The sequence below is a fragment of the Protopterus annectens genome, chromosome 5.part0 (genome assembly GCF_019279795.1).
Source record: "Protopterus annectens isolate FY-2018-M chromosome 5.part0, PAN1.0, whole genome shotgun sequence".
Lineage (NCBI taxonomy): Eukaryota > Metazoa > Chordata > Ceratodontiformes > Protopteridae > Protopterus > Protopterus annectens.
In genome coordinates this window covers 623,298,114-623,325,304 of record NC_056735.1, presented here as the reverse complement: position 1 = coordinate 623,325,304, position 27,191 = coordinate 623,298,114, and the positions used below count along the sequence as shown (strand labels likewise).

The window sequence follows — 27,191 nt, the reverse complement described above, 5'->3', positions numbered from 1 at the left end:
ACAGTCGTTTCCTCGGAACATCCTCAGCGGGAGCTTCTGGGGATGCATTCGGGGAACCAGAGTCACCCTGTGGGGACTTCTGAGGCATTGGGTCTCGACGCTTAGTAGGAACCGAAGGCACAGAAGCAGAACGCGGACCTTTTGGGGAAGGAGATGAAGATACCGATGAGGTATGTGTCTGATCAGACAAGACCTTCCTCATGATGTCAAAGGCACCGGTGCCCCGACCCGAAGATCCGACCCGATCCGAAGAAGGGGGTTGTTTCTCCGGAATTGGAACCATGGGCTCCGACACCGAGGACGGATCAAAACTGATCTGAGCCGAGGCACCGAGGGGAAGAGTCGGAACAGATATCTCGGTTCGACTATCCCCCCCCGGAACCCAGGAAAGATCTTCGGCTCCGAGACTCTCCGGCTGGTTCCGAAGGAGTCGAGGTCAACGGAGCCGATGGCACTACTGGAGGCTTCGGCACCGAGGGCTCTACAATCATCGGTTTTTCGACTCCTAACACAGATGACTCGACGGGTCTCAGAGGAGGAAGTCGACGGGTCTCGGAGGAGGAAGTGTTGAGGGAACTGGAATAGCTTTGAGTTTCGAAACCAGCTGGGACGAAACCTCGATTAATTTGGACAAGGCCGAGTTCTCCATAAGCTTCTATACCACTCGGTCCACATCGGAGTCGGAAAGTGGCCTCGAAGAACAGGTCGAAAGGATCGAAGCCGTCACCGAGCGAAGGATAGCCGAAGGTGGTACCTCTGATACCGGCTCCAAGACCTGAGCCTCATGCAGAGATAAAGTCTCGACAGCCGGCACCGAAGTCATAGGAGCCGGTGTCCGAATCTGAAAAGAGGTGCTCAGAGCCGATGACTTTGGCTCCGACACTCTTGAAGACTTCGACCCCTTCGAAGATTTTGAATCCAGTTCAGCCTTGTCCAGGGCCTCCTGAAACTCTGGTTTAAGCAACCCTCTGTCCACCAACTTCCTGCGTCTTTCCATCATGACCCTCCCAAGGATGAGTGGTTGTCAGTAATGGACATCTTCTGTCCACACTGACACCTTTTAAAACCACTTTTGGTCTTTTCTGAAATTCTTACAATAATAAAGTAAAATCCAAGAAAAGTACACCACTCTTAAGAAAAATATTTTCTATAATATATTTTAAATGCAATATATATCCAAACTGTAAAAAACACTCACACAGCACACCAAGATATATATATATATATATATATATATATATATATATATATATATATATATATATATGTTTATATGAAAAAAACAGAAAAGTATATATTTTTTTAAGTACTGTAAATTCTTACAGAAAAAAATGGCCTAAGGCCCTTACTAAAATTTTTAAGTAACAACCTGACTACAACTACTTTAAACAACAACTAGATATTAAAGTTATCAAACACTATAAACAAAAGTAAAAATTTGAAGTAAATATCAAGAAATATATAGAAAAATTCTAGTGGCCCGAGCCTCTCGATGTGATCTGCTGCTAGCGGCAAACTAGATCTGAGGGTTAGCACCGGAGGATCATGGGATATTACTGTGCCTCGAGCTTTCTCGAAGATGCGAGCTAGTGATGCGGCCGACTCGGAGCAGAGGATCGGCTCCGAACCCGTGTGTAAGAACAAACGGCAAGATTGAACAATTTCACATTAGGTCTTTAAGAAGGCAATAAGATACAGAGAGTCCTTGGATGTAAGACAAGTCTTGAAGCCCTTCAATATTTTTACTGATGGGTCAGTATACTTTCTCCAGTTGCAACAGATGGCATGTGAGTAGGTTACACAATAGGATGCAGTATTCTATAACTGGAATGAAAAGAACTGAATAAAGAGGAACCATTTCCTCACTGGCAAGGCTCTTGAACCCACAAAGGACCAGGTGGGCAACTCCATATGCTCTGACAATGGCAGTAAGTATATAGTTATCAAATGAAAAGGTCATCTACAAGGACAATGTCTTCTACTAGTTTGTCAACTTTTAGTTGTTGCCCATCAACAATACACAGGGATGTCATTTTTACCGGTACCCCTTTTGACCCAGCGCTCACTAACTGTTGCAACTGCTCCTTCATTTCCCATCACCAGGACAACGGCAATCCATGGTGTAGCTGTCATACAAGCAGCCATGAGAAGGTATTTCTCTTTCAGGACCTAACTCCTTTCCTTCAGCAGAGGACATGTGAAAAGCATTCCCACAGGAACCACTAAATTTTTTTAGTGCATGTGCGCATATCCCTGCATCTGCCAATGAAGGCAGGCATGTCCATAGCTTGCTGAGCTAAATGCATGCCCCAGGATCACCCCAATCATCACCATCGCTCCTCAAAAGGGTTGTGGAGCAAGACTGCATTAGTCAGTTTGTAAAGATTGCACAAGTTTTAACTTGAAGACCAAGTGGCAATCTCACTGACACATTCCTGAAAACAGCTTTAATGGTGGAGATTGCTCAGGCCTATCTAGACTTTTCCCATGGTAGTTACGATAAATTATGCAATTAAGTGAACTAGTTTAAAACAGTATGTTTGAATACTAGTCTACCCTGATTCCCTGGTATGAAGAAAACAAAAAGAGGATCAAAATATCCTATATCTGGTTTTATTAGTGCAATATCTGAGTTTTCTCTGCATATTCACAATATGCAGGAGCAAGCACATCTCTTATCTTTGGACCTGGATGAAGAATGAGAGTGTTGTGCTAAGGCATGCATCCTTCCCTGTTGAATCTGAAAAACTATGTAAGGTTCCCTATAAATCAAGGCCTGTAATTTTGAAGTCCCTCCCAAAATGATGGTTGGTAAGAAAACAGCCTTCCAGAATAGCAGCTTATGAACCACAGAATCTCCATGCTTGAAGAGAGAGAAAGTGAGTTTCATAACAGCAAAATTCAATAAAGTACAAATCCCAGTAAGACAGAATGAGTCTTCAGTGGGGGGAAGGGGTGCAGATGTAGGATGCCTTTCATATGAAACTCTACAGTGCAGTTTGAAGAAACCAGGGAGTCAAAAGGTACACAGCCTGATACTGACTGATACTGATGACAGGTCTAATGTAAATGGGCTGGCACAATGACACAGGGAGTAGCATCGTCAACTCACAGCAAGATATTCTCCGCTTTGATTCTCAGATGGGGTGTCTTCACTGTGGAAGTTTGCACGTCTTTCCTATATATATGTATGGGAGCTCTGATTTCCTCTCACATTCCAAAGACATGCAGTTGACAGACTGGTGAATTTTCAACTAAGGTGTGGCCACAGGTGTGTGTGCGATATGAAAGAAAGGTCTAATGATCTACTTCCATTTCCCTTCCATGCCTAGTAAATTCAGTAGATGATGGCAGCTCTTCAATGAGATTACTATAGGATTTAGTTGGGACTCATAAGCATGCTAAATTTAAAAGAGAAGTACATCATGCCTTGGTCAGTTAGCTCTAATAGGTAGAGCAGCACTTGAGTAATAGAGCAGTCTGCTGGATCCAGATGTTTCCTGCTACAATACAGAAAATCCTGTTCACTTGCCTAAGAGTGATTTACTGATGCTGGGCCTCCTAGACTTCTATGTGGACCATCTGTGGAAAGATAAATCGATTTCAGAACAGCTCCCTCAAATCGTCCAGGCTTTCATCTTCCATTCCTTGAGAATGGGGGTGTAGTAAGGTTCCTTTTTGATGAGTTAACATGGGACAGTGGACTGACACAATCACTAGGTCCTTACTTCGATAAGTAAGCTAGATGGCAGTACCACTCCTTTCTTGGTTAATGCAGAGTTATCAGAATGAGTACTGAATTTTCCTTCCTTGCTTTTACCAGAATGCCTGGGATGGCTGAGTATGCACAGAAGTACTTGATTACACTACACTGAAAAGGCACTGGTTGCCAGTCAGTTTCATTAGGGATTCAGGAAAACCTGGTTGTTCTGTATAGATGTAAGTAAATACATGCCCTACATGCCCCAACCTCTCTGTGATGTAGAAAAGCTTCCTAATTTTGTCCCCAACTTAGAAGGTCGGCTACTGAATGATGACAGCTTGGGAAACAGAGAGCCTGCAGACAAACATTTACATTGATGGGAAGGTTCCAAAGCCTTATGGTTAGCCTGAAGATAACAGTAACCACAATAATTTAATATTGTCTGTTGCCACCTGAGGTTCCTGGGCTGAGTACTGATTGAAAGGCCTAGATGACATACATTTTTGATACCATCTTCAGCAATTACGTTTGTTCTTAAGGTTCTTGGACTACCTGCCTTCCACTTTAAGATGAACTTTAGTTTTAAATATATTTAAATTTTTAATTTACATATTTGTTAGCATGCAAATGAACTGGTCTTCAGACTACATTCAGCTATGACCTGGCCGAATGGCATGCTTAATTTATACATGTGGTCAGTCTGTATGGACAATTAAACAATCTTTTTGGTATGTAACAGGAAACAAGCCTACCCCAAGAAAATCGATACAGACAAAAGGAAAAAAACATTGAAAACTTCACAAACTGACTGGTGGTCAGAACTAAAGCTAGGGCCCTGAAGATGTGAAGCAGAGATTTCATCACCAAGATCAGTGTTGATTTCCTTCTTGACAGTAGTGATAAGAAGAATCTTTTGCTCCAGGAAATGGATGCTTTAATTCCAAAGGCTTCTGAAGTACAAAATGTACAGTCTTTCCTATGTGCAAAATTCCACAAGACCAGAGGATGGAGGTTGAGATGAATCCCTGAACTTTTATATAATTTTTTACAAGGTTCTCAGGAAGAAATGGTAAATGAGCAAGACTATTTATTAAGGGAGGGACACACTGTAGGACACTGTATTCAGAACTGTACTCAAGAAGGCCTTTCAGTGAAAATGAAACGGACATGATTTTTGGAGTTTTACAGATACTCCAAGCTCAGAAGGCAATGGAGGGTAACTGAAGGATTTATGTAAATCTTTCATAAAGCATGCCAAAACAGGTGCTAGTCACTCTTTCAGTCTTTGCCTGGAAACAGCTGACCATCCATTCACTAAAGATAGTATTGTTTGCACTCTTTGCAAACTGTAGCCGACATACCCAGTTAGAGATAACATTTAGACCTGGTCTAGGGAATGTATGACTGGTCTTGAGGTCTGCCAAAACACTGACATCCACCTCTATGAATGTTCAAGTGATTTGTTCAGTATCCCAAATACATCAAGGTGTTTAACGAGTTAACTGCTTTGATGAACTTGTATTACTTCCATTCCTTATTTATTTGAGCCATTTTTAATTAAACAAACAAAAAAACTTTACAAACTTTTTTTATTAAGCCATGACCCAAATACATTTAATGTATTCCTCAACCATGTCAACTGAGGAATAAAGCGAGGTGCATCCTTAAACTTTAATGGATGCCTCTTTGTGCATACAAGATGATGCATCCATTTAAGTCTATGGACGCACTGCACACTTTCCCTACACTGATGTCACACTGAGGTTAAAGGTCACTGTTTAGGCTTAGTGACAAAATCATGGGGAAAGCAGTAGTTTTAAAAAATATTTAAAAAGAAAGGAACAGCTGAAAACGATTGCCGATGAAGCAAAAATGCCGTTCTACACATCATGCACCATGTACTGTGGTGGCAAGGTACATTTATTTTTCTGAACAAATCGCTTTAAGCAGCAATGGTCCTTACAATAAACATCTCTATTTCCCATATTGCCTATTATAAATCTAACAAGGCAGGACTGCCCATGAAGGACTTCTGGTATGCAAGTTGTCCACATGTTCAAATGCCATTGCAAGAGGTTTAACCATGTGGCCCTGAATAATTATTAGAAGTTTGGTCAAGATGATACATATCAGACGGACCAATGAAGTGCTCTATGACGCACAAAGCTATTCAGGAGAAACTACATCAGTAAGCTATGAGAACGGAAAATAAACACAGGCAACAGCATTTTAAAGGCCATAACACTGCTACAGAATATACTTCTAATTACCAGCTAATACGAGTCAATTATGTAGTCCATATCTCTAAAATCGAGGGTTTTGCCATGTACACAGCCACAAGTTTTCCTCAAATTCTCCTCAAAGCCAGCTAGTCTAAATTATATATATATATATATATATATATATATATATATAAAAGGAAGTACAACTTCAACAGGTTCCAGTGAAGTAATTTGGAAAAGGGTGGTCCATGTGGCTCCCTATACAAAGTACAAGATTCAGCTAGAGTTCCAACACTTTGAAAATGAAACAGTAATTCCAATAAAAGTTATCATACTGAAACCCACTATTACACCTGTAAGGCATTTTTACTGGGGGTATCACTCACCTGCACCCTCACACTCCTGCTACTTTGTAGTATCTAATTTATGCACATCTCCGAGTTGAGGGGAATACCAAGAATACCATATTTTCTCCAAAATTCAGACATCCAGTTCTATAATTCCATGAACCACAACTGCAGTCCTGGGCATATCAAAAGACACCTGCTGTCAAAAGTATTTGTACTGCCATCCATTCATCATAATATCTAGTGTATGCTAGAAGTCATCACTGCACAAAGGAAAAATAGTTTTCCTCCGCAAGTGAACGGTGAAATGAAACGGTACTTTAGGGGATCCAGTCTAGCCAGTCCAAAAAGGCAGTGCACTGAATTACAAACATGATGGTGTTTCAGAAAAACATATGGTAGAATCAGCACTAACATTCTGTCAAAAAGATCTGGAAAGCACAGTTGCTAACCAATATACTTTACTACACAGTGACTGTTTATTTTGTTTCTCCCTGCACACAAGCACCCATGATATCTCAACCTCTGCTTGACATTTCAGAGTTCCCCAGTATGAACGGAAATACTGCATTACAGGTGCAGACCCAATGTCCTCCCCTATAATTATTAATTCAGCATTTTACACACATCAGTAAATTCACGTTTAAGTAGCTCCGGTAATTTTCAAGAGAGGAACTAGAGCCTAGCTCCAACTGTAGCCTCTGTTATTACTCTGAATAAATAACAGAAATTACTGCATGCACGATGAATATACTTAAAGCATATGCTATTTCTGTGTGCTAAAAATGCCCAATAATACATTTTGATCTTTCACTCTGTAAACAAAAAGCCCAATTTTATTAATGCCTGAAAAAATGCTTGATTTCTTTTAACTATACAGACATGTATCATGACAAAACTTAAACAGACTACATATTTAACTGTTCTGCTCTAAAACGTGTGTGTAGCTTGTTGATTTATAACACAATAAAAGAAATGTCAGGGCACTTCCATTCCCTGTGAAGTCTGTATTTCAGTGGGGTAATCACTTCTGAAAACATGCAGACAAAGGCATTACAGGTCAAAAAATGGGAAATTATGCCCTACATTTACAGTAAAAAGTATAAACTGTATAAACCTGTGTCAGTGAACTATAGCTTTGAAATAATGAGTACTAAATTTTTATCATCTCCACAGACATTTCACACACTACTACAGCTTGGATCCCAAACAGAACCTTATATGGAGGCTCCTGTACTCTGAGGAGTCATATCATGAATGTTATACATTTTGATCTTGGGTAACATGTCAGGTCATTCGAGTTCCAGAATATCCCCATCCCCCAGGGCGCGCACACACACACAACTGCACTTTTAGAGAAACAGTAACCCTTTAAAGTATCACAATATGACTATAAACAGCAAAAATACTTCACATACATAAAATACATCTTCTGTTTTCGCTGCACTTTCAACCACAAAGAGATTCAACCAATTATTTAAAATCCAACCTGAATCTGTTGAAAAGCTTTCAGCCTTTTCTTGAATCTTGAAGGCAAAACAAAATCACATCCACGAGCCAGAAGTGCTAACTCCTTCCCGAGGTCAGGGTCCTGGCGTAATGAAATTTCTTTAAGCCTCATACTCCCAGATTTCATGTAGTGTGTATCTGTCAAAACAGACTAAGCACTGCAGAACTCCCAGTAAACAAGCTGTAATCTAGCCAACAGCCACCAACTCAGTTTCTTTTATCAGACTTCACCACTTAACTTGGAGCAGCAGCTGCGCTTCAGTTCTGTGATATTCTAAGAATCAGCTTAGCTTTGCCTGCTGTTCCATACATTGAAGGGAACTTGGCTTGATTCAGCAAAGCACACTGGAAAGTCACTTAGAGGGCCTGTCCTTTCCAGCAAGCATTCCATAGCCTAAACAGGAGGTGATGCAAAGAAACAAACTTGTTTTAGGAGCTTTAAGATCAACAACTTGTGATATACAAATAAAAATAAGAGAAATTCTGAAAAGCTGCTCTAGGCAACGTTTCTCCTACTACTAAGGCAGTCTGATCAGTCTGTAATGAAAAGCAGAAATAATATGTTCTCTTCTACAAATAGCAGTCTTCCAGTTACATAAGCAAATCAGTGAGAAAATCTTATGAGGACCAAAGTACAAGAAGGCAGCCTCTATTTAGTATTAGTTCTGTCGACAAAGAACGTTCAGGCAGTCTATTTGTGTGCGAGTAAAATAATGAAACCTTTGTTGAAGGTCATAAAGTTGTTACTGTTTAAACAGTACTACATAAGACAAAAATATATTATGCTGCCACTCAGTAATACTACATACCACGTTGAATTATGGTTTCTTATTAAAATCAAAAACTACAGTACTTAATTCTGTATCGATAAGTTTATTTTCAGAGAAAGCATTTCTTCTGCATGCATCATAATGGAGACAGAAAAGTGGGTAGAAGTGATACACAGGTGCATATTTATTAAACAAGGTCAACCTTCATGACACCTAAATAGGTAAGAAAATAACTACTGTACCATTTGCACATACAAACAGCAAAAAAGCCAGCCTGACCAAGAATTTCCTGCTCAAAAGAAATTTTTAAAATTACTACGTGAACACTTATTTTGTGTTTTACTGCAAATCTACAGATCACATGCATACAGCAAAAATACTTCTACTTATAAACCATTAAAAAAAGAGGGCAGTTCTCTTCTGGTAATTTGCATCAAGCTTCTGTGACCAGTCCCCTTCTCTCTAACGCATGCCATACTTCCCAAGAGCAACAGAACCTGGATGCAAACCATAATATTACTTGGCGTGTACTTAGGTGACTGAACTCAAGATGCCAAAAAGTCCAGAATCATTAATGCTGCACCAGTATGGCTACATCTGGTGTATTATGTCCAGTTCTGGCAGATTACCACAATGGTAAGGAAAATGAAAGGGTTATTGTATAAAAGATTAGATGAGCTTTCCATACTGAAACAGAAAAATGGGATATAGAGTACAATTATTTAGAACTGGAAGGACTTCGGAATGAAGGTAATAGTATCAGCTGAAAAGGACAACTCAAGGCAGACTTAATAAAAGCCTTTCACAGATGGTGAACTGGATCCTGGAACACTGACAGAGAATGTTAGTAGAGTGCAAGTTATGGGAAGGGTTTAGACAAGTCTACAACCGAAGAAATAAATGGTCAGTAGCACAGGGTTAGCAGCAACGTTCCAGTTTCTGGCAGATGACAACAATTTTTCATGGCTGACTTTTTATGCAAGTAACACCGTAGCAGCAAAGGTAATTCTACAAATAGCTATTAGTTATCGCTGTGCGTTTTCCCCTTTCACTATCCGTTTAGGATACTAGCTGAAGAGAAAGACATCTACACTGAAACTGCTTCTCTGCTAAGGCAAATCTGTTTCCAGTCGGTAATCTTCCTGTGTGCTCACCTCCCATGTCAGTATCCTGCCTGCACAGCTGAAGGTAAAGACCCTCCTTTCAAGATAAAGCTGTTTCATGCAGCTTAATTACAAGCCCACAAGGACAGAATACGTGGTTGGCTTAGGTCTGGCTCCTTGTTTTAGGACTTTAAGTAGTGCTCTTTCAGCATCTGCCAGAGTCTAGTCAGACATATACCAGAGTTGTTAAGGCAAGGAACCCCTCTCCAAAGATATGGACGGTTCCTTCAATCTTATCACAGACCCACTAGTACAGTATGCCAGGTCAACTTGGGCCCAATTAGGGGACAGAAATTTCAGTATAGCTCTCTCTAAATCCAGTGCTCCTAGCACAAGAACAGTTGTGGGGCTGGTTGCTGTTATGTTGTAGCTGGTCTGTCTGGCCTATCTGCAGAAGGGTCAGAAGCTGACTCTTATTTGCTAGCAACATTCTAGTGAGACACTTCTTAATAATGGAGGTGGGGGGAGTTTCACTGCTGGGTGCTGCACAATGGTGTGGGATAACATGAAAATTGTACTGAGCATGTAATGGTGTGTGTCAACTCTTATCCATTGCTGAAGTCTTTCCCTCCTCCCTGCAACATGTGTCATTAAGGTGCACATCAAACTGGGCTACTTTTATTCAATATTTTGCAGCATTTTATCTTTTACAGGCATCTACTTGCTCTGGATACCATGTTGCTTGTATCCAGTGTTACTATGCTGCTTGTGCAGACAAATTGGCTACCTCTAGCTCTCATTGCCTACTTGTTTCAGTTGCCTTCTGTCACTAATGGCCCATTGTAATCATTCGAATAAAAAAAAAAAAAAAAAAGAGCCAATCTTACAGTTGTGATAATATATATGTTCCAACAGCCTCTCCTAACAAACTCAAGCAGCTCTTCAGCATATTGCAAAAGGAAACCAAACCAAATAAAAACTTCTATAGTTTGGATGTTTCATCATCAACTTACTTGGACCATCCACAAGAATTTAGTGGATACTTGGCTGAAAATAGTGATCCAAAAGCTGCACAGCCCTACAAGACCCGATTTAATTTCCAAAAGACACTCCCTATATAGCTATTTAGGATAACCAGCACAATTTGCCTTACCGCAGAAAAGGTCATCCTTCTCCCAACACATATTTCTATATACCTGACCCATCAAGGAAAAAAAAACATTTTATTACACCGAGACAGAAGTCTGAAAAACATACACAATTTTTAATCAAACCCAAATTTCACTGGGTGGTCTCTAACTATCTTCAACAGATCCTAAATTCAGCTGTGGACTACCTTTATAACTCACTCCTTTCTCTTCACAACAGATATTTCCTATTAATCTAATATTTACAAGCCTAAACCCACTCTTTTGGATCATGCACAGACTTACCACCTTGTTCAAATTAAGGGACTCTGCCAGGCCTAAATAAAAGAAAAGCTGCATTCATGAATATAACAATAAACCAATTACTTTAATAAAAAATATCAAATAAATCTTCAAGATGACAAAGCCCTATATCTACAAGTACAAAACCAAAAGCAATTCTGGAAACTAGTAAATCAAGTAACTGGACAGAACGCTTCTAACCGCAATAAAAGCACCAACATATACCTACAGCCGGTTTACTATCAATAAATCAAAATTGAAAATAAAAAGTATATTTAGCGAAAATATAAGCCGAAATTACAATAAACAGAGTGTAGTAAATGTCGTAATTCATGCGGAAATGTCGAAAATATCGAATTGCAACATTTTACATTAATTTGCGGCAAACCACTCCAAATGTGCAATAATAAAGTAAAACTGGTGTTTCCATAGATAAGTGGTGGAAATATCCACAATAGACATGTATTTCTCCCAGAAAGGTGAATGCCAAACATTTGAATGAGATGTGTAATAGTCAAATGCAATCCAAGTCCCAATAATAAAACTGTGATGACATGTACTACAGTATGTACAGCAGTTACACACAGATGTTGCGCACAGAGAGTATCCAGCAAGTATTTCAAAAGGAGCAGTGATGCGCCATCAAATGTACAAAGCCCAGTGGAGTTAGATCATCCAGTTTAGACAGAAGATGTTGTATCATATGTTCCTTGTCAGAAAGTATACACTTCCTGGGTGACAACGGAACACAACATAGAAACTTCCGTTTAACATCCTCTAAATGGTTCTGCTCCAGACATATGGTATGCAATACATCTGTGATATATAGGTCCTTTTTCCCCAATGGACTCCTCAGTCTATGGTGCCAGCCCTCTATAGCATTCTGGCTCCTTGGGTAGCCCATAGTGCATGTATCAGCCTGATTCCAGAATGGAACATCGAAGAGGGGTGGTTGTCTCTTGGAGGCTGTACCTCTCATGCCGTAGCATCTAGGATGCCCTAGAATGTAGTTATTTTTGAAAAACTCGCATAGTGGATCATCCGTCACCCAATGCCTCGTCAATAGATGTAAATGTGTCCATAATGTGTTCCGTACGTATAAATGCAAGGCAGGGATTTGCTTACATAACAGTGCAAATTGCATGTCGGTGTCATACACTTGTGTCAAATTTAGCTTTTGGATCTGCCTCCAGATAATGTGGCACAGATGGAATCAGCAACCCTTGGCCGTACTGTTGGGGAGGTGCTTTATGATGCTATTTACAGCCCCCCTTCTCAAAATCACTTAGTACCATCCTAGGTTGGAACTGCAGCTGGAATTCCTCACACAAGGACATCAGGGTAGCTCAGAACAGATCGTAGCACTCCTCACAATTAAAAGGGAGTATGGCATATATGACAGGTACTACTTTACTGTTAATAGAACCATCCAAGCTGCAGTGTATGGAGTATACCTGCTTACACTCCCTTGTGCTAATGGGGAAGGCTCCATCTACAAGAATATATTCAGAATTACACAGCAGGCCAAGATTACTCTCTGTTGTGAGAATCACAACTAAGTACATATGGCTACGTAGGGTGCTATGTTTAATGATGAAGTGGCCCTGTTTCAATGGTACCATGTCAGGGCTTAGATCTTTGAGACTAGCTAGGTATACCCTGCGAAGTGTGCTATTTCTATGCCTGACCTTACGTACACACTGCTTTAGTGCATCTGTACTAGTCAAGGTGGTTGCCAGAACCTCCGATACAATCCTACAGGGGTCCTTCAGAGTCTGCTCAGCATGCCTCTTGATAGCTTCCCGTACCCTTGTCTGTTCTACCCTGACTACATCAGGTGCGTGGAAATGTGCAATACTTTTGAGTAGCTTCTCCTCCCCATCACATTTCTCCATTATGCATCGGCCCTTACACTTCTGCCTTGCCTTGAGTACAACACCAGTAGTTTCTCTCAAGGGTTTACTTTTCCAAATAGTATTAGTACCCATCAATACATAGGATTGAGCATCCCTTCTGAGACTTAACTGTATCATACTTATTGCCAATAACTCCAGGATAGCTCACATTAGGCTGATCAAACATCTTAACTTAGCACACCTACAACTCAATAACAGTGTTGTGATTACTAACAGTGTACTCAACTACAACTGGTTTACTACACTCCAGCATTTAGGTTCTATGTAAAACCAATAACACTACCCCTGGAATAATCAGTAGTACCGTCCACTGCTGCTAAATGCAACCCACAATTCAGTCCCTGTCAGCAATTCAGAGTTATATGCAGCGTTATATTTACTACAATTTGTATTTGCAGTTATGAACACAGTACTTAAAACATCCACCATGTCAACAGCCTCACTATGGTGTTACCCCTCCATACACAAATGTTAGTATTATCTACTGGAATATATCTTATTACCTGGATAGCTCAAGCAATACGGTCACTACTACAGCATATTTCGGCAGTTATACACTCTGTACAATACTCCATATGGTAAGCTGTAACCAGTTACAAGAATACACGTCTAGGCTCCTTACAGCTATATGAGGTGGCATTGCCAACAGCTGTACAAAGTCTATTCCACAGGTGGCAGGAATCATTACACAGTATGGCAACGTATAGTACATTGACATTTTCATGCAGCTAGCTATTCATGACCGTATTCATTACAACATTGCTATTAACTGATGTTTGCTACACAGATCACGCACGCTTATAGGCTGCCCTGTATCAATCATATTGAAATGCATATTCTTCATTACCCTGCGTATATACATACATTCCTACTGACATAACCAGGGTTACCATCAGAAATGTACACCTGCTGCCTTTGTTAGTATTACACTCACCCTTCCAAGGTCCTCCCTGATGTTGGATGTCCTGTTTAAGCCTTCAGCGGATAGCTTCAATAACTCCACCGGCTGTCGGGTATTATCTGCTTAGCAACTGATTATATCATCTACTGACATTTACTCGCAATGCCAGTTAGCCGCGCCCTCTATGCACATCTTCAGTAATGCGACATGCAGGTCTGCATCACAACTTTATTTTCATCATCACAGTACGCCTGATTGAGGTGTGCAACAGTCAGTAGTTCAAAATATTTTGCTGGGCGACTTCCAGACTTCAATATTTACAACGTACGGGATGTCTACTATTTGACATTATGCTTCACGCTGATTATGATAGTAAACCCCTACAACCTTCTGTCTGCACAGCTACCCCTATAAAATGTCAGGTCTATTACTATCCTTCAACATTAGATCTTTCAGCTTTTACCCCTCTATTTTACTTCAAAAAGGTTAAATCCAAAGAAATTGAGTAGCTTTTTGAGCTATTCTCTATTGACTTCCCTCCCTACCAGATCAGACTGAATTCTCAAAAGTTAACAGGTACTTATATTATCACCCCATGAAACATGTATTGTATACAACTTCTAACACCAGCACTATGCCTTTGGCATGAATACAAACAATTGTTGATCCCTTCCCAAAAGTCTCATAGTCTGACACTAACAACTTCAGGCTCAGTCATTACTGTAGGACATCCAAGATGGCTGCAAATTGAGTAACAGCTTAACTCTAGCTCTCCCAGTGTGAAAACAGAAACTCAACAGAAAAGACCAGTAGACTTTTTGAGTTTACGGGCAAATAGTTACTGGCTAGTAAGTGTACTACCTGGATACCAGGAAAAAAGAAATACAGAGCACCTGGAAAAAAATCGGGCACAAAAGGTGAGGAACAAAAACTGACTGGGGAAAGTTCTGCAGCTATTCAACAAAATGTAATGCAACCTACAGGAAGATACAAGACAACTTCCCTCAGATCTGGTTAAAAATAAATGAAACAATGATGGAGTATATCAACACAAACAACAAAAGGCTGGAAAAAATGGAAGAAGCTTTAAACAGATATTCAGATAAGGTGATAAAGCTGAAAAATAAGAGGCTGAAATGAAGAAAAGGCCGGCTGAATATGAGATGGTTCAGGAAGAGAGGTTTTAAAAATAATAAAATTAGAGGACATATAGAAAACCTGAGATTTTCAAATATACCAGAGAAGCTGGAAGGAACAGACTGCATTAAGTTTTATGAAAGCGCAAATAAGTAACTGGACTGGTATTCCACAGCAGGAGTAGCAAGTTGAAAAGTCACATCATGTGCATGCTCCAAAACTGGCTATGAAAAAGCAACCTAGACCTTTAATAGTAAAGATGCAATCCTACCAGCAGAAGTTGACTAACAAAACTGTGGCACAAGGACAAAGTACTAAAAGTGGGAAACGGAGTGTTTGTAGAGAATTATTACTCACTGTACAGCAAGCAGAAGAGTAAATTCATTCCACTAGTCAGGGAATGTTCAGATGCAGTTATGACATTCAAACTGCTGTACCCAGCTGTCTTCAAGGTATTCTTCCCTGGAGGGGCAAAACCATTTTTGATGAAGTACATGCTAAGGAAGAAACACAAATTTGTCCAATAAAAACTGAGCTGTAAAACAGGAGGAGATTCTTCTTCTTGTTCTTCTGGTAATAAAGACCACAGAGAGAGACTGTACCTGTGAAACCTTTTCTTCTATTTCACCAGAAACTGGAGAGAAAGAAGGGAGCATGAGAGTTGACTAGAAAAACAGAAGACTACATCGGAAATGAAGCAGAAACAGGATTTGGGAGCTGAATAGTAATAAAACCAATAGATTAATGTGGGATTACAATGCAATAATAATATTTGTGAAATATGACCAAACAATGACCAAACAAGAAAATCTGGAAATATTGGACTTTTTCAGGATTTGTTGGACTTGTGGGGACTCAAATATATGGCTTAATTCATGTTATTAATGTTCAGAAAAATGCTTTGCAGATGGAAAGAGAGGGGAGAAAGCTAACTGTAAATAAAGAAAACATTTTTTCTTAATAGTACTATTTTTGAGGTGTATGGTTTTCTTTACATGCTATAAAGTAAATTTTTTCAGTTATTTTTAAGTGTAATGGAGATTGTAAATGGGTGCTGCTGTTCTTTTTTTTCATTTCTTTCTCCCTTTTCTCCTTGTTCTTCAGTTTTAAGAATTGTAGGCACTACAGTGTAAAAAAGCATGGTTAAACCAGCATAACAAAAGAAAACAATGCACTTATTCTTGCATGCGGGAATGACTGGATTAAGGAAATTAGATTGATTTAGAAACATGTTTTAACACAAAGCAAGTAAATGAAAAAGAATACTGAATAGTATGAGGCTTTTGTATGGCAAATACAAAATTGCTTATTAGCAATTCTGTATCTGCCCCTCATGTCTCCATGGAAACAATCTGATAAAGAGAATGACACTGTCTGGTTCTCATGTCTCCATGGAGACAATCTGATAAACAGAAATTGATTACAGTCAAGTGGAGAGTGACTGGCTGGTTAAAAAAAAGAAAAGGAAAACCCGTTTAGGAGATAATGGTCTCAAAGCATACAGGGGTTTTCCTAGCTGGGAGAGCTATAAAGATAAAACAAAACCAGCTAGCACTTAGTAGAAGCACAGGCTGCACCATGTGCCTTTGCATGGATAACCTTTCCTTTAGGTTAACTAGTGTGCCTGTCAGTTTGAGGCATTTGTTCCTACTGGTGAGTAAAACTTCAATATTTGAAGATGTACATAGTTTTGTGTTAGTATTAAAGTAATAGGTTTTAATGGGGTATTTTTTGAGGGCTTTCAATGAAAAAAGAAGTTATGTACTCACTATAACATTCCATCTGAGTAGATGCTTCATTTGTCTGCAACCTGTGGGTGTCGGATCCGACCTCGGATCAGATCCGGCAGCTTTCCAAGCTCCAAGATTCGAGCTCCTAGCTCCTCCCCCCTACCCATAATCCCCTACTACCAACCACATTACCTCAGATAGTTTTATTTGCCTCACCAACTCGAGACAGAAACCAACTCCGAATGATCAGAAAAATTCCCGAGGTTCGGGGGATGGCAGGGGGTGGGGGGGGTCGGTTGCAGACAAACGAAGTATCTACTCATATAGAACGTTATGGTGAGTACATAGCTTCTTTATCTGAAGTAGTTACTTCATTTGATCTGCAACCAGTGGGTCAGAGTCCCCAGCTAACCTATAAGAACCTGGGTGGTCCTTACGGAAGAATATTCCAAAGCACCGCGGAGGCAAAAGAAGCCCTACTCCTGGAAATCATATCCAGTTTGTAATGAGAAATGAATGTATGAGATGAGACCAGGTAGCTGCTGAACAAATATAGTCTACTGGAACCCTAGACCAAAAGGCTGTTGAGGTAGCTACAGATCTTGTGGAATGAGCACGGACGCCAACCGGAGCTGGCTTCCCAGATGAAGTGTATCCCAGCATAATGCACTGACAGATCCAATTTGCTACAGTCACTTTAGCAATTGCCTTGCCCATGGCTGATTTTGCATAAGAAACAAACTGGTCCGACTTGCGAAAATCTCTAGTCCTGTGCAAGTAAAAATGTAGTTGTCTGTGTACATCCAATTTGTGCAACGTGTATTCGCCTTTGTTGTGAAAATTTGGGAAAAATACAGGAAGATTTATTGATTGATTAATGTTTGATTCTGTTGCCACCTTAGGCAAGAAAGACGGGTTAGTCCTGAGGGACACTCCATCTTTGTGAAAAATAAGGTACGGAGGTTTGATACACAGAGCTTGTAATTCTGAAACTCTCTTGGCTGAAGTAATAGCCACTAAGAAAGCTGTTTTCCAAGACAAGAACTTCAACGGAACTGAGGCCGCAGGCTCAAAAGGTGGTCTTGTTAAGGCTTGTAAGACCAGAGTGAGATCCCACGGGGGAACCACAGTCTTGACAGGTGGTTTCAAAAGAAAAACTCCTCTTAAGAAGGTTCCGCACAACTTTGTAGATGCTAAGGAGCCTATGCCGTCCCCCACATGAAAATGGGAGATAGCCGCCAACTGCACTTTGACTGTGGAGGCACTTGCTCCCTGTCTAAAAAGCAGGGAAAGGAAGTCCAGAATAGTCGGAATAGGGACAGTAAATGGGTCCAATTCTTTATCTTTGGCCCAGATGGAAAAACGTTTCCATTTACTGTTGTAAAGTTTCCTGGTAGATGGTTTATGAGCCGTCACCAGAATGGCCTTAACGGGGGATGAGATACCGGGAGTTCTAGCCATTAATGGAACTGGATCAACCAAGCAGCAAGTTTGAGATTGACCAGGTTTGGGGTATGGCATCTCGCTGGGTGCGAGATTAGGTCTGGACTGGGATCCAGAATCCATGGGGAAGCCACACTGAGACCGCAGAAAGGGGAACCAGATCTGTCGAGGCCAGAATGGGGCTATGAGGATAACTCTGCTCCCCAACAGACAGGCTTTAGGGATAAATTTCATCATAAGTGGGAGTGGGAGATGAGCATAAAAGAGTCTGGGAGGCCAAGCATGGACTAGAGCGTCTCTGGGGGTCTCCCCTCTGGGGGAACTATCGCGAAGTACTCGCTGCATTTTGTGTTTAAAGGAGAAGCGAAAAGGTCGCAGCGAGGCTGACCCCATTTGTGGAAGATCTGCTTCGCAACAGCTGGATTCAGAGACCACTCGTATGGAGTGAGGAACACTCGACTTAGCTTGTCCGCTAATATGTTGGACCGTCCCGGAATGTGCTTTGCTATCAGAAAGCGGTTGGTGGAAATCGCCCATTCCCACACTCTCATGGCTTCTCGACACAGGGGATAAGATCTGGTCCCTCCTTGTTTGTTTATATACCAGACTACTGACATGTCCGTCTGGATTGCAATAGTCCCTATGGGAAGAAGGTCGTGGAGAGCTTGCAACGCCAAAAGCACCGCCCTCATCTCTAGGACGCTGATATGTAATGCGGTCTCTAGGGAAGTCCACGTGCCTTGAACGGATCTGCCTGAACAATGCCCCCCCACCCGAGGCAAGAAGCGTCCGTGGTCAACGTGGCTTTGGCCGGGGGAATCACAAAGGGTCTCCCTTCTCTGAGTTCCTGTGCCTGTAACCACCACAGAAGGGAGTCCCTGCACACCCTGCTCAGGGGTATTGGCATGCATAATGGGTGGATTGACAGGGACCATTGGACTTGAAGGGTCCATTGTAATATGCGCATTCGCAGACGGGCATGAAGAGAGAGACCGATCGCTGCTGACATAGACCCCAGTGCCCTCAGGACTAACTCCGCTGGAGGAGCAGGGCTCCGAAGAAGGGCTAACACCTGAAACGACAAGCTATTCAGCCTGACTGACGTTAGAACAACTTTGGAGATTCGTGTATCTAACCTGGCCCCTATGAATTTTAGGGCTTGAGTGGGGCACAGGCAGGATTTCTGCTCGTTCACCGAGATGCCTAGGTTGTGGGCCAGAGACAGAGCATAATCTCTCGCCGCACAGAGCTGATGCCTGTTGGTCACGGTGAGGAGCCAGTCGTCTAGGTAAGGGAAGACCTGAATGCCCTGGAGTCTCAGGTGGGCTGCAACCACTGCCATGACCTTGGTGAACACTCTGGGGGCTGAGGTGAGGCCGAATGGAAGAACCCTGAATTGATAATGACTGGCTCAGAGCCGGAAGTGGAGGAACCTCCTGGATAGTCTGTCCATTAATATGTGGTAATACGCATCCTTGAGGTCTAGCGGGCACATCCAGTTGTTCTCCCGCAGCAGGGGGAGAATTGATTGGAGAATGACCATCCGGAACTTTTCCTTGGGTATGAACAGGTTCAGGGCGGAAATGTTTAAGATGGGTCTGAGGTCCCCAGTTTTCTTTGGCACCAAAAAGAACCTGGAGTAATAACCCAATCCGGACTGGTCTGGGGGGATGGGCTGGATGGCTCTTTTTCTTAGCAGCTTTGAAATCTCCAAAGCCGCTGCCTCCCTCTGATCGGGTGGGACATTGAGGAGATGTCTGGGTTTTGGGGGGAAGGTTTATGAATGGAATGGAGTAACCTCTGGATATGATCCGGAGCACCCATCGATCTGTCTTAAGGGACTCCAAGTTTGACAGGTGCTCCGACAATCACCCCCCGACTGCCTCCAGAGAGGGACAGTCGGGCAAGCCCTCAGGGCTGTTGCGCGGGTCTGTCCGAGAAAGGTTCTCTAGACCCGAAATTACGAGGCCCTCCTCTGCCTCTGGGCCGGCGTCCACCTTGTCCTCCTCTGCCTCTAGAGGACGAGTGGTCCGCAGCAGGATGGGATTGCTGAGACTTACGGAACCACAGCTTCTTTTGTCTCCTCTGATTCCTGGAGAAGGATCTTTGGGGATTAGAGAAGTGGACTCCGACGGCAGACAGCGTCTTCCCGTCCTTTTCGCTTTGGACCAGCGTGTCGCGAACAGTTTTGCCAAACAAGGCAGAACCGTCAAAAGGGGCGTTCGCGAAGGACGCCTTGAAGGGGTCTGTGAAGTCACACAGACGGAGCCAGGAGAGACGTTGCAAGACGACCCCGGCTCTGCTAGCTCTAGCGGCTCCCTCCGTTGCATGGGAGAGAAAGCCGCATAGATGTATTGGAGATGGATTTTAGAGTGGCCATTCGAGTCTCAAAAACCTTTTTGTCTGGGACAGACATGAACTCCGGGGGGGCTGCAGCATATTCTTTAATCAAGTCTCGCTGTAGCCTAATGGTATGTGCCATATAGTTCAGCGCCCTTATGGAAAAGGTCGCTGAAGCAAACATCCGCTTCCCAATCCGGTCAAGCGCTCGAGATTCCTTATCCGGCAGGTGAACCGAAGAACTCTCCTGCGCAAGTTCTTTCTTGGTGGCCGCAGCCACCAACATAGCATCAACGGGGGTTCCTTTGGCCCAAGACGGTCTATCTGTGGGTGGGCTGAGGACTTTATCGGGGCACCTAGGGATTGGCTCCACGGTGTCGGGCTCCTTCCAAGCCCTGGTGGTAATTAAGTCCACCAGGGGGTCGGCCGGAGGGGACACCCAGGAGGTAGATGGGCCTGCCTCAAAGGCCTCCAGGAACACGGACTCATCAAGGGAGGGCTTTTGGGCTGACCACCCCCCTCTGATACGCAACATTTCCATGATGTCTCCAAAGGAGACATCTTCAGGGGGTGACCTTGGAGAACCCTCCGTATCATCTAAGTCCGTGTCTGTGGTAATGGACTCGGGGGAGTCCAGGTAACTCCTTTTGCACCGATGTTTCTGAGGGACCTCCTCGGTGGGACTGTCCGAAGAGGGCTCGTCCACGGGTTGTTGTTCCTCCACGGGAACTAGCTGGAGGGCTTGGGCAGGCTGTCCAGATGGACGGATGATGGAAGACAGACCCTCATACAGTGGGGGTACGGGTGGATCCGAAGCCCAGGTCAGGGATCTGGAGGACCTCGACAGTACCCTCTCCACTACCTCAAAAGCCGAAGGAGAGCCACTCTCGCCAGCCTCTGAGAGCAATCTCCTCGGATCCGAGGAAGGGATCGGGGTCGGAGCCGATGCAGTCGGCGCCGAGGCAGAGGTGTGCTCCGACGCCAACAGCGCCGAAGACACAGCAACTCCCTCGGATCAGATGCTCAGCCCTCTGCCCAGAGAGCTCGGGTCCGACAAGCTCGAAGGTATAGTCGGTGTCAAAGAGACCACCGCTATTGGCACCGACAATTCCCGGGTCCGAAAGGGCCTGGATCCGATGACTCCGAGACCCGAAAACGAGTCTGAGAAGGAGTGATCGGGACAAATATGGGGGCTGCACTCCCCCCAGAGGGGGGGAGGCAAGAGCATCCCCATCTGCATTTGGGTCTGTAAGAACCGACGCATCATCCGATCCATATCCACTTCGGAGATGCTTTGGGTCGACCTAGATGAAGTAGTAGAGGTGGGCCGGGAGGGCCGCCTCGAAAATCTCGCGGGAGACCTATCCCCCTCCTCCGGCGAAAAACAGGGCGAACGGTGCCGAGAGGAGGGGGATCCGGAGACCCTTGAGGGAGATTTAAGTAGTTTTGCTGGCGGAGCCGAAGGATGAGATTCGGCTCGCCTTTTGTGGGACTTATGTCCATCCTTATCCTTGTGCCTCTTCTCTCTAAGGGAAGAGGCACTAGTTTCCCCAGAGCTCAAACCCGATGAGGGAGGTTGAGTCCCGGGTAGAGCTAAGGGGATAGACGCTGCCGAAGCAGCTGGAGCCCGAACGGGAGAGGAAGAAGCTGACTCCTGGGGGAGCTTTCCTACCAGGATCAGCTTGTTCTTCCTATCCCGAAGTGCCCGGGGGTTAAAGGCCGCGCAGATTTGGCAGGCCTCTGACAAATGGGCTGCCCCCAGGCACAAAACGCACTGAGTGTGGCCATCAGCTGGAGAAAGCTTGTGGCCACACTCAGTACATTTAGAAAAAATGGCCTTAGGCCCTTCTGACATCATTCTCACACACACCCAAACACTAGGAGGGGGAGGGGAGTGAAGATAAAACTAGTAATAAATTTAACAGAAAGGGGACCAAAAACTAGCACAAGAAGCAGAAAAGGGAACTAACACGCACATAACGACAACTTTGAATGAAAAGTTGGTTAAAACCAGCAATGATCTCACCCAGCCAGGAGCTCTTCACAAGGAAGCTTCTTCAGCCGCAGCAAAAAACGATCTGAGGTAATGTAGTTGGTAGTAGGGGATTATGGGTAGGGGGAGGAGCTACGAGCTCGAATCTTGGAGCTTGGAAAGCTGTCGGATCCGACACCCACAGGTTGCAGATCAAATGAAGTAACTACTTCAGATCAAAAAGTTTTGTAAGATTTTGTAAGATGTGGCAGACTCAAATGTCTATGACAAGACACAACTACATAAAAGTTCAACCTGTCAAACAGTGTATGCATGTAACACAAAAGCTGGAACTAGACATTTAACAAAAAAGGTGTTACAGATAAAACGGGTAATAACTTTTTAATAAAATGTTTTCTGTAATGGCTTTATATGTAATGGTCTCACAAATAAATGCAAAAGAAAGAATAGTGAACTATATTAAAAATGTAGAGTGCAAATAGCTACTTTACAGGAGACGCTTGGAAAACACTGAACATGTGAATCTAATAAAGAAAGGTTTTCAGGATAGTTATTCAGCATAATATCGGAGACTAAGGAAAACAGGAGTACTTCTATTAGTACGAGGAGCCCCAGTATTTCTAGAAGAGGATAAAAAAGATAATGCCAAATATGTAGTGCTAAGGGCTACAACAAGGAAAGAGGATTACACTGGCATGCATTGATATTCCACCTAAAACTGCTATAATGAGACTTAAGAAAATTCTGGGAGAAATAATCAGTTTTCAGTAAGGAATATTACTTATATGTGGGACTGGAATTTGATTTGCAGCAGTGAAGATGTGTCTGGGGGGCATGGAAGATAAAGTATAACAAAGGATGGTAGATTTTTGAAGAAATTTATGAAAATATTTGGCATGGAAGATGCGACTTCAGTAATAAGAGTTCGTAGTGAATTTACACATTATTCCCCAAGACACAAAAACCAGGCTAGGCTAGAAAATTTACATTTCACAGGAACATGTGCATTTAATTGAAGGTCTTGATACACACCCAATAACTATTTCAGATCATGCGCCAATAATAACTAAAAGAAAAACACAGGGTAAGGAAATCAGAATGAGACATTGGCACTTTCCCACCTATCCGCTGAAATGAGAAATTTAAGGAATGGATAGTGAAGATTATTCAGGAGGCATTCAAGAGCATAGAAATTACTTCTGAAAATATAGCTTGGAAGTGGGATAAAATTACGGTGAAGTTTAGAAATAGGGTGGAAATAAAAGAAAGGGAGCTATGGTTAAGAAGTAACAAGAATTATTTAGAGGGACTGACAAATGTTAAAGTATTACAGAGCGGAAGAGGATCAAATGAAGAATGCTAAGCAGAAAAAAGTGGATTATCTTGATAATATGCACAAGTTTAGAAAGATTGCTGTTGAGCAACGTTTTTTTTTTTTTTGGTAATAACACTACAGCACAAAATTTTTAGCACAACTCCTCAAGCAACAGAAAGTAGAAAGGACTGTCGCCAAGCTTAGGGAGCCTATAACAAGGAAGGTGACAAAAGATTCTGTAGATCTATTAGAAATATTTCTGAAATAGATCCTGCAGAGGTATTGGAAGTACTGCAGAAATTCTATGAAAGTCTATATAAAGCAGAGAAATATGGAAATCAAGAAAAGATACAAATGGAAATGTTTATGGAAGAATCAAAGCTAGGAGGGGAAAAAACTGATAAAGATCTGGAAGGTTTTGTTTAACAGCATTTTAAAAGGGGAAGTACCACCAACCTGGAAGAAAGTAGTGGTAGCTGTAATATCTAGAGGGTAATGAGCCATCAGATCCAGCTTCATACAGGCCCATTTCAATACTAAACCATGATTATAAAAAGTGTATATGTTTATAATGGCTAAACAAATGGTAAAAGTAATGCCAAAATAGACAGATATGGATCAATGTGGTTTTGTGGAGGGGAGGCAAACATTTGACAACATTAACAGAACACTGATGAGTCAGAAAGAAGCAGAATATTAAGAAAATACCATTGTTGCTGTCTGGGTCTTGACGCAAAGAAAGCATTTGATAGAACAATGTAGGACTTTATGAGCAGGGCAATGGAAGCATTTGCATTTCCTGAAAAAAAAATCATAAGGTTGATTAGGAGGATATATAAGGAATCAGAGGTGAAAATTAAAGTGGCTGAAGTTCTCTCTGACAATTTCTGCTTGAACAGAGGAAACAGGCAGGGGTGTCCTCTCTCCCCATTGTTATTTACATTATATTAAGAATCACTGTCAAAGAAAATAAGGGACACAGAAATTCAAGGCTATAATTGGTATGGTAGTCAAGAAAAGCTGGCTCTGTTTGCAGATATTTTATAAGCGACAAAACCAGGAGACATTACAGTGTTGAACATTTTGAGACTGTTTCAAATCTTTTCAGTATACAAAATTTATGAAGCTAAAACAAAGGCAATAGCAGTTAATTATGTACCCACATATGAATTGGTTCAATATCCATATTTATGGGGACAAGATAAAATGAAGTATTTAGGAGTATGGATTAACATTATTCTGCTGTGGCAGCTAAGGATATGTGGGAAGATACTAAACAAAAGATAATACAAAAACAGAGAAAATGGAAGCTTTGTTATATGGATATGGATAGTAAGATATAAGCAGTTAAAATGCTTTTAGTCCCATTAGTCTTATATACAGGTCAGGCATATTTTTATCAAGCAGAGGAGACGCAGTGGATAGCAATTAATAGAGAGCTGAAGGACTTTATTTGAGAGGTTAAGATGGCAAGAGTCAAGTGGGATCAGTTGTTTCTTCCACAAGAATACGGAGGACTGGGATTAGCAGATTTGAAGGGTATTTCAGAGCTACACAGTTAAGGTTCCTGTACGTAGTACAAGCAGAAAACTATAATTCAAAGTACAAAGATGATGATAAAACAGGGGGTAATCTCAAGAAATAAGGACAGACTGGGATTTTGGATGCAGGTCTTTAAGGAAAATAACAATAATCACAGAATATTGCATCTATAAAGTAGCAGAAAGTAACAACTAAGCCAACACAGGAATGCAGAAACAAGATTGTGGTATGTCTGCAATTAGTGATATAGAAAATAGGCAAGAGGGGGTTGGAATTTATTGGAGTAAATTGGAAAAGGAGCCAAGTTATTGGGAGCAAATAACTAGAGAGGGAAAGATGATAGAATGGGAAGAAGCCACGAATTTATTTGGACTGCAGGTTAGAGATGGCCTTCCGTATCAAACATTTATACCAGAGTCTAGGCAAAGAGAAAGAAATAGGAAGTCTTAAATGAAAGACCAGCACTAGGTTTAGTAGAATCTAGAACAGAAGCTACCATTAAAAAAGAAATAATTAGTACAGCATATAAAATATTGCATTATAACTATAAGACTGTATCAGAGGAGGTTAGAAAGGATTGGAAGAAAGACTGGGTAAGCAATTCACAAAGTAACAATGGGAGGATATATGTTTGTCTCCCAAACATGTAATAAAATCTAGAAGATTTTGGACTTTTGCCTGGAAATGATTATATAGATATTTTCATACCCAAGCAGACTCCAGAGAAATATTTCTCAGGTAGACAGCAAATGGAGGTGTGACAGAGAAGAAAGAGGTAATTAGGGACATATTTTCTTGGAGTGCAGTGAGTTGGTGAACTGTAAGGATTCCCTGTGGGATAAACTGTCACAGATACTGGGTGGAATTACCTAGACATTTTAAGGCCTTGCTGTGTATAATTATAGTGGCTGCCAAAACAGCAATTAGTAGAAAATGTAAGTCAAAAATCTAAACCAACTACACTAGAAGTAGTGAGTATAGTAGCAGAGGTAAAACAACTGAAAGTGAGATCTTTAGAATACGGTAGGAGAAAACTACACAGGAAAAAGTGGGAATTGTGGGAACAATATATATGCAGGAGTGGAATTAGGTTTAAAAGAAGGTAGGACTTAAGTTATGTAATGCTTGACTGAAAATGACTGAGTAGACAAGTGATATATAATGTTTGCAACTGGGAGTGTGTCAGTATGGTATGTGATGTAAAATGCTTGCAACTAGGATTGTATCAGTGTTGTTTGTTTCATTTATATAAATGATTTATTGCCTATGTAGTAAGTGATGGTTTAATAAAGATGTTTCTTATTTAAAAAAAAGGCAGGAATTGAATAATTTATGCAATGTTGCTTAGGTTATATGATATATAGCAATATATGTGAAGTATAGTGTCTGTAAACGTAAACTTGTTAATACAGTTTAATTACTTTTATATAAAAGTAAATCTGCCTGTGCCACAAGTGACAATTCAATAAAGGTGTTAAAAAAACAACAACTTCAGGCTCATGGTTAAGTGATAGAACTTGTAATGAAAGGAGGTACTGCCAGCACAGCTAGGTGGAATTTTGTAAATAATATGTCATTTGTGAATATTAAACTGATTTATACAAGATGCTTGTGTTACAAATGTATTAGAACTGTATGTCATACAAGTTGCTGGTGTTACAAATGCATTAGATCTGTATGTCATGTATATAGCAAACTGATTTGTACAGAAGTTTGTGTAGAAAAGTTATTTGTAAACTGCGTGCATTTGAAATTTATCCAAACTGTGTCCTACTGGAAAGAATAAAAAT

General features: G+C 41.7%; 1 protein-coding gene across 2 annotated transcripts in view; it reads right to left on the bottom strand.

Annotated features, from left to right (window-relative positions):
* The window catches only part of PPP2R3B (protein phosphatase 2 regulatory subunit B''beta), a 1,731,184-nt gene that overhangs the window by 1,201,446 nt on the left and 502,547 nt on the right, over positions 1 to 27,191 (bottom strand). The window contains exon 1 of one of the 2 annotated variants that reach the window (XM_044072462.1): positions 7,762 to 8,409. The exons of the other annotated variant lie outside the window; for it this stretch is intronic. Coding sequence (XP_043928397.1) covers positions 7,762 to 7,908 — 147 coding nt within the window. The 5' untranslated portion in view covers positions 7,909 to 8,409. Of the gene's footprint in view, positions 1 to 7,761; positions 8,410 to 27,191 lie in introns of those variants that run through there. 2 annotated transcript variants of the gene reach the window in all.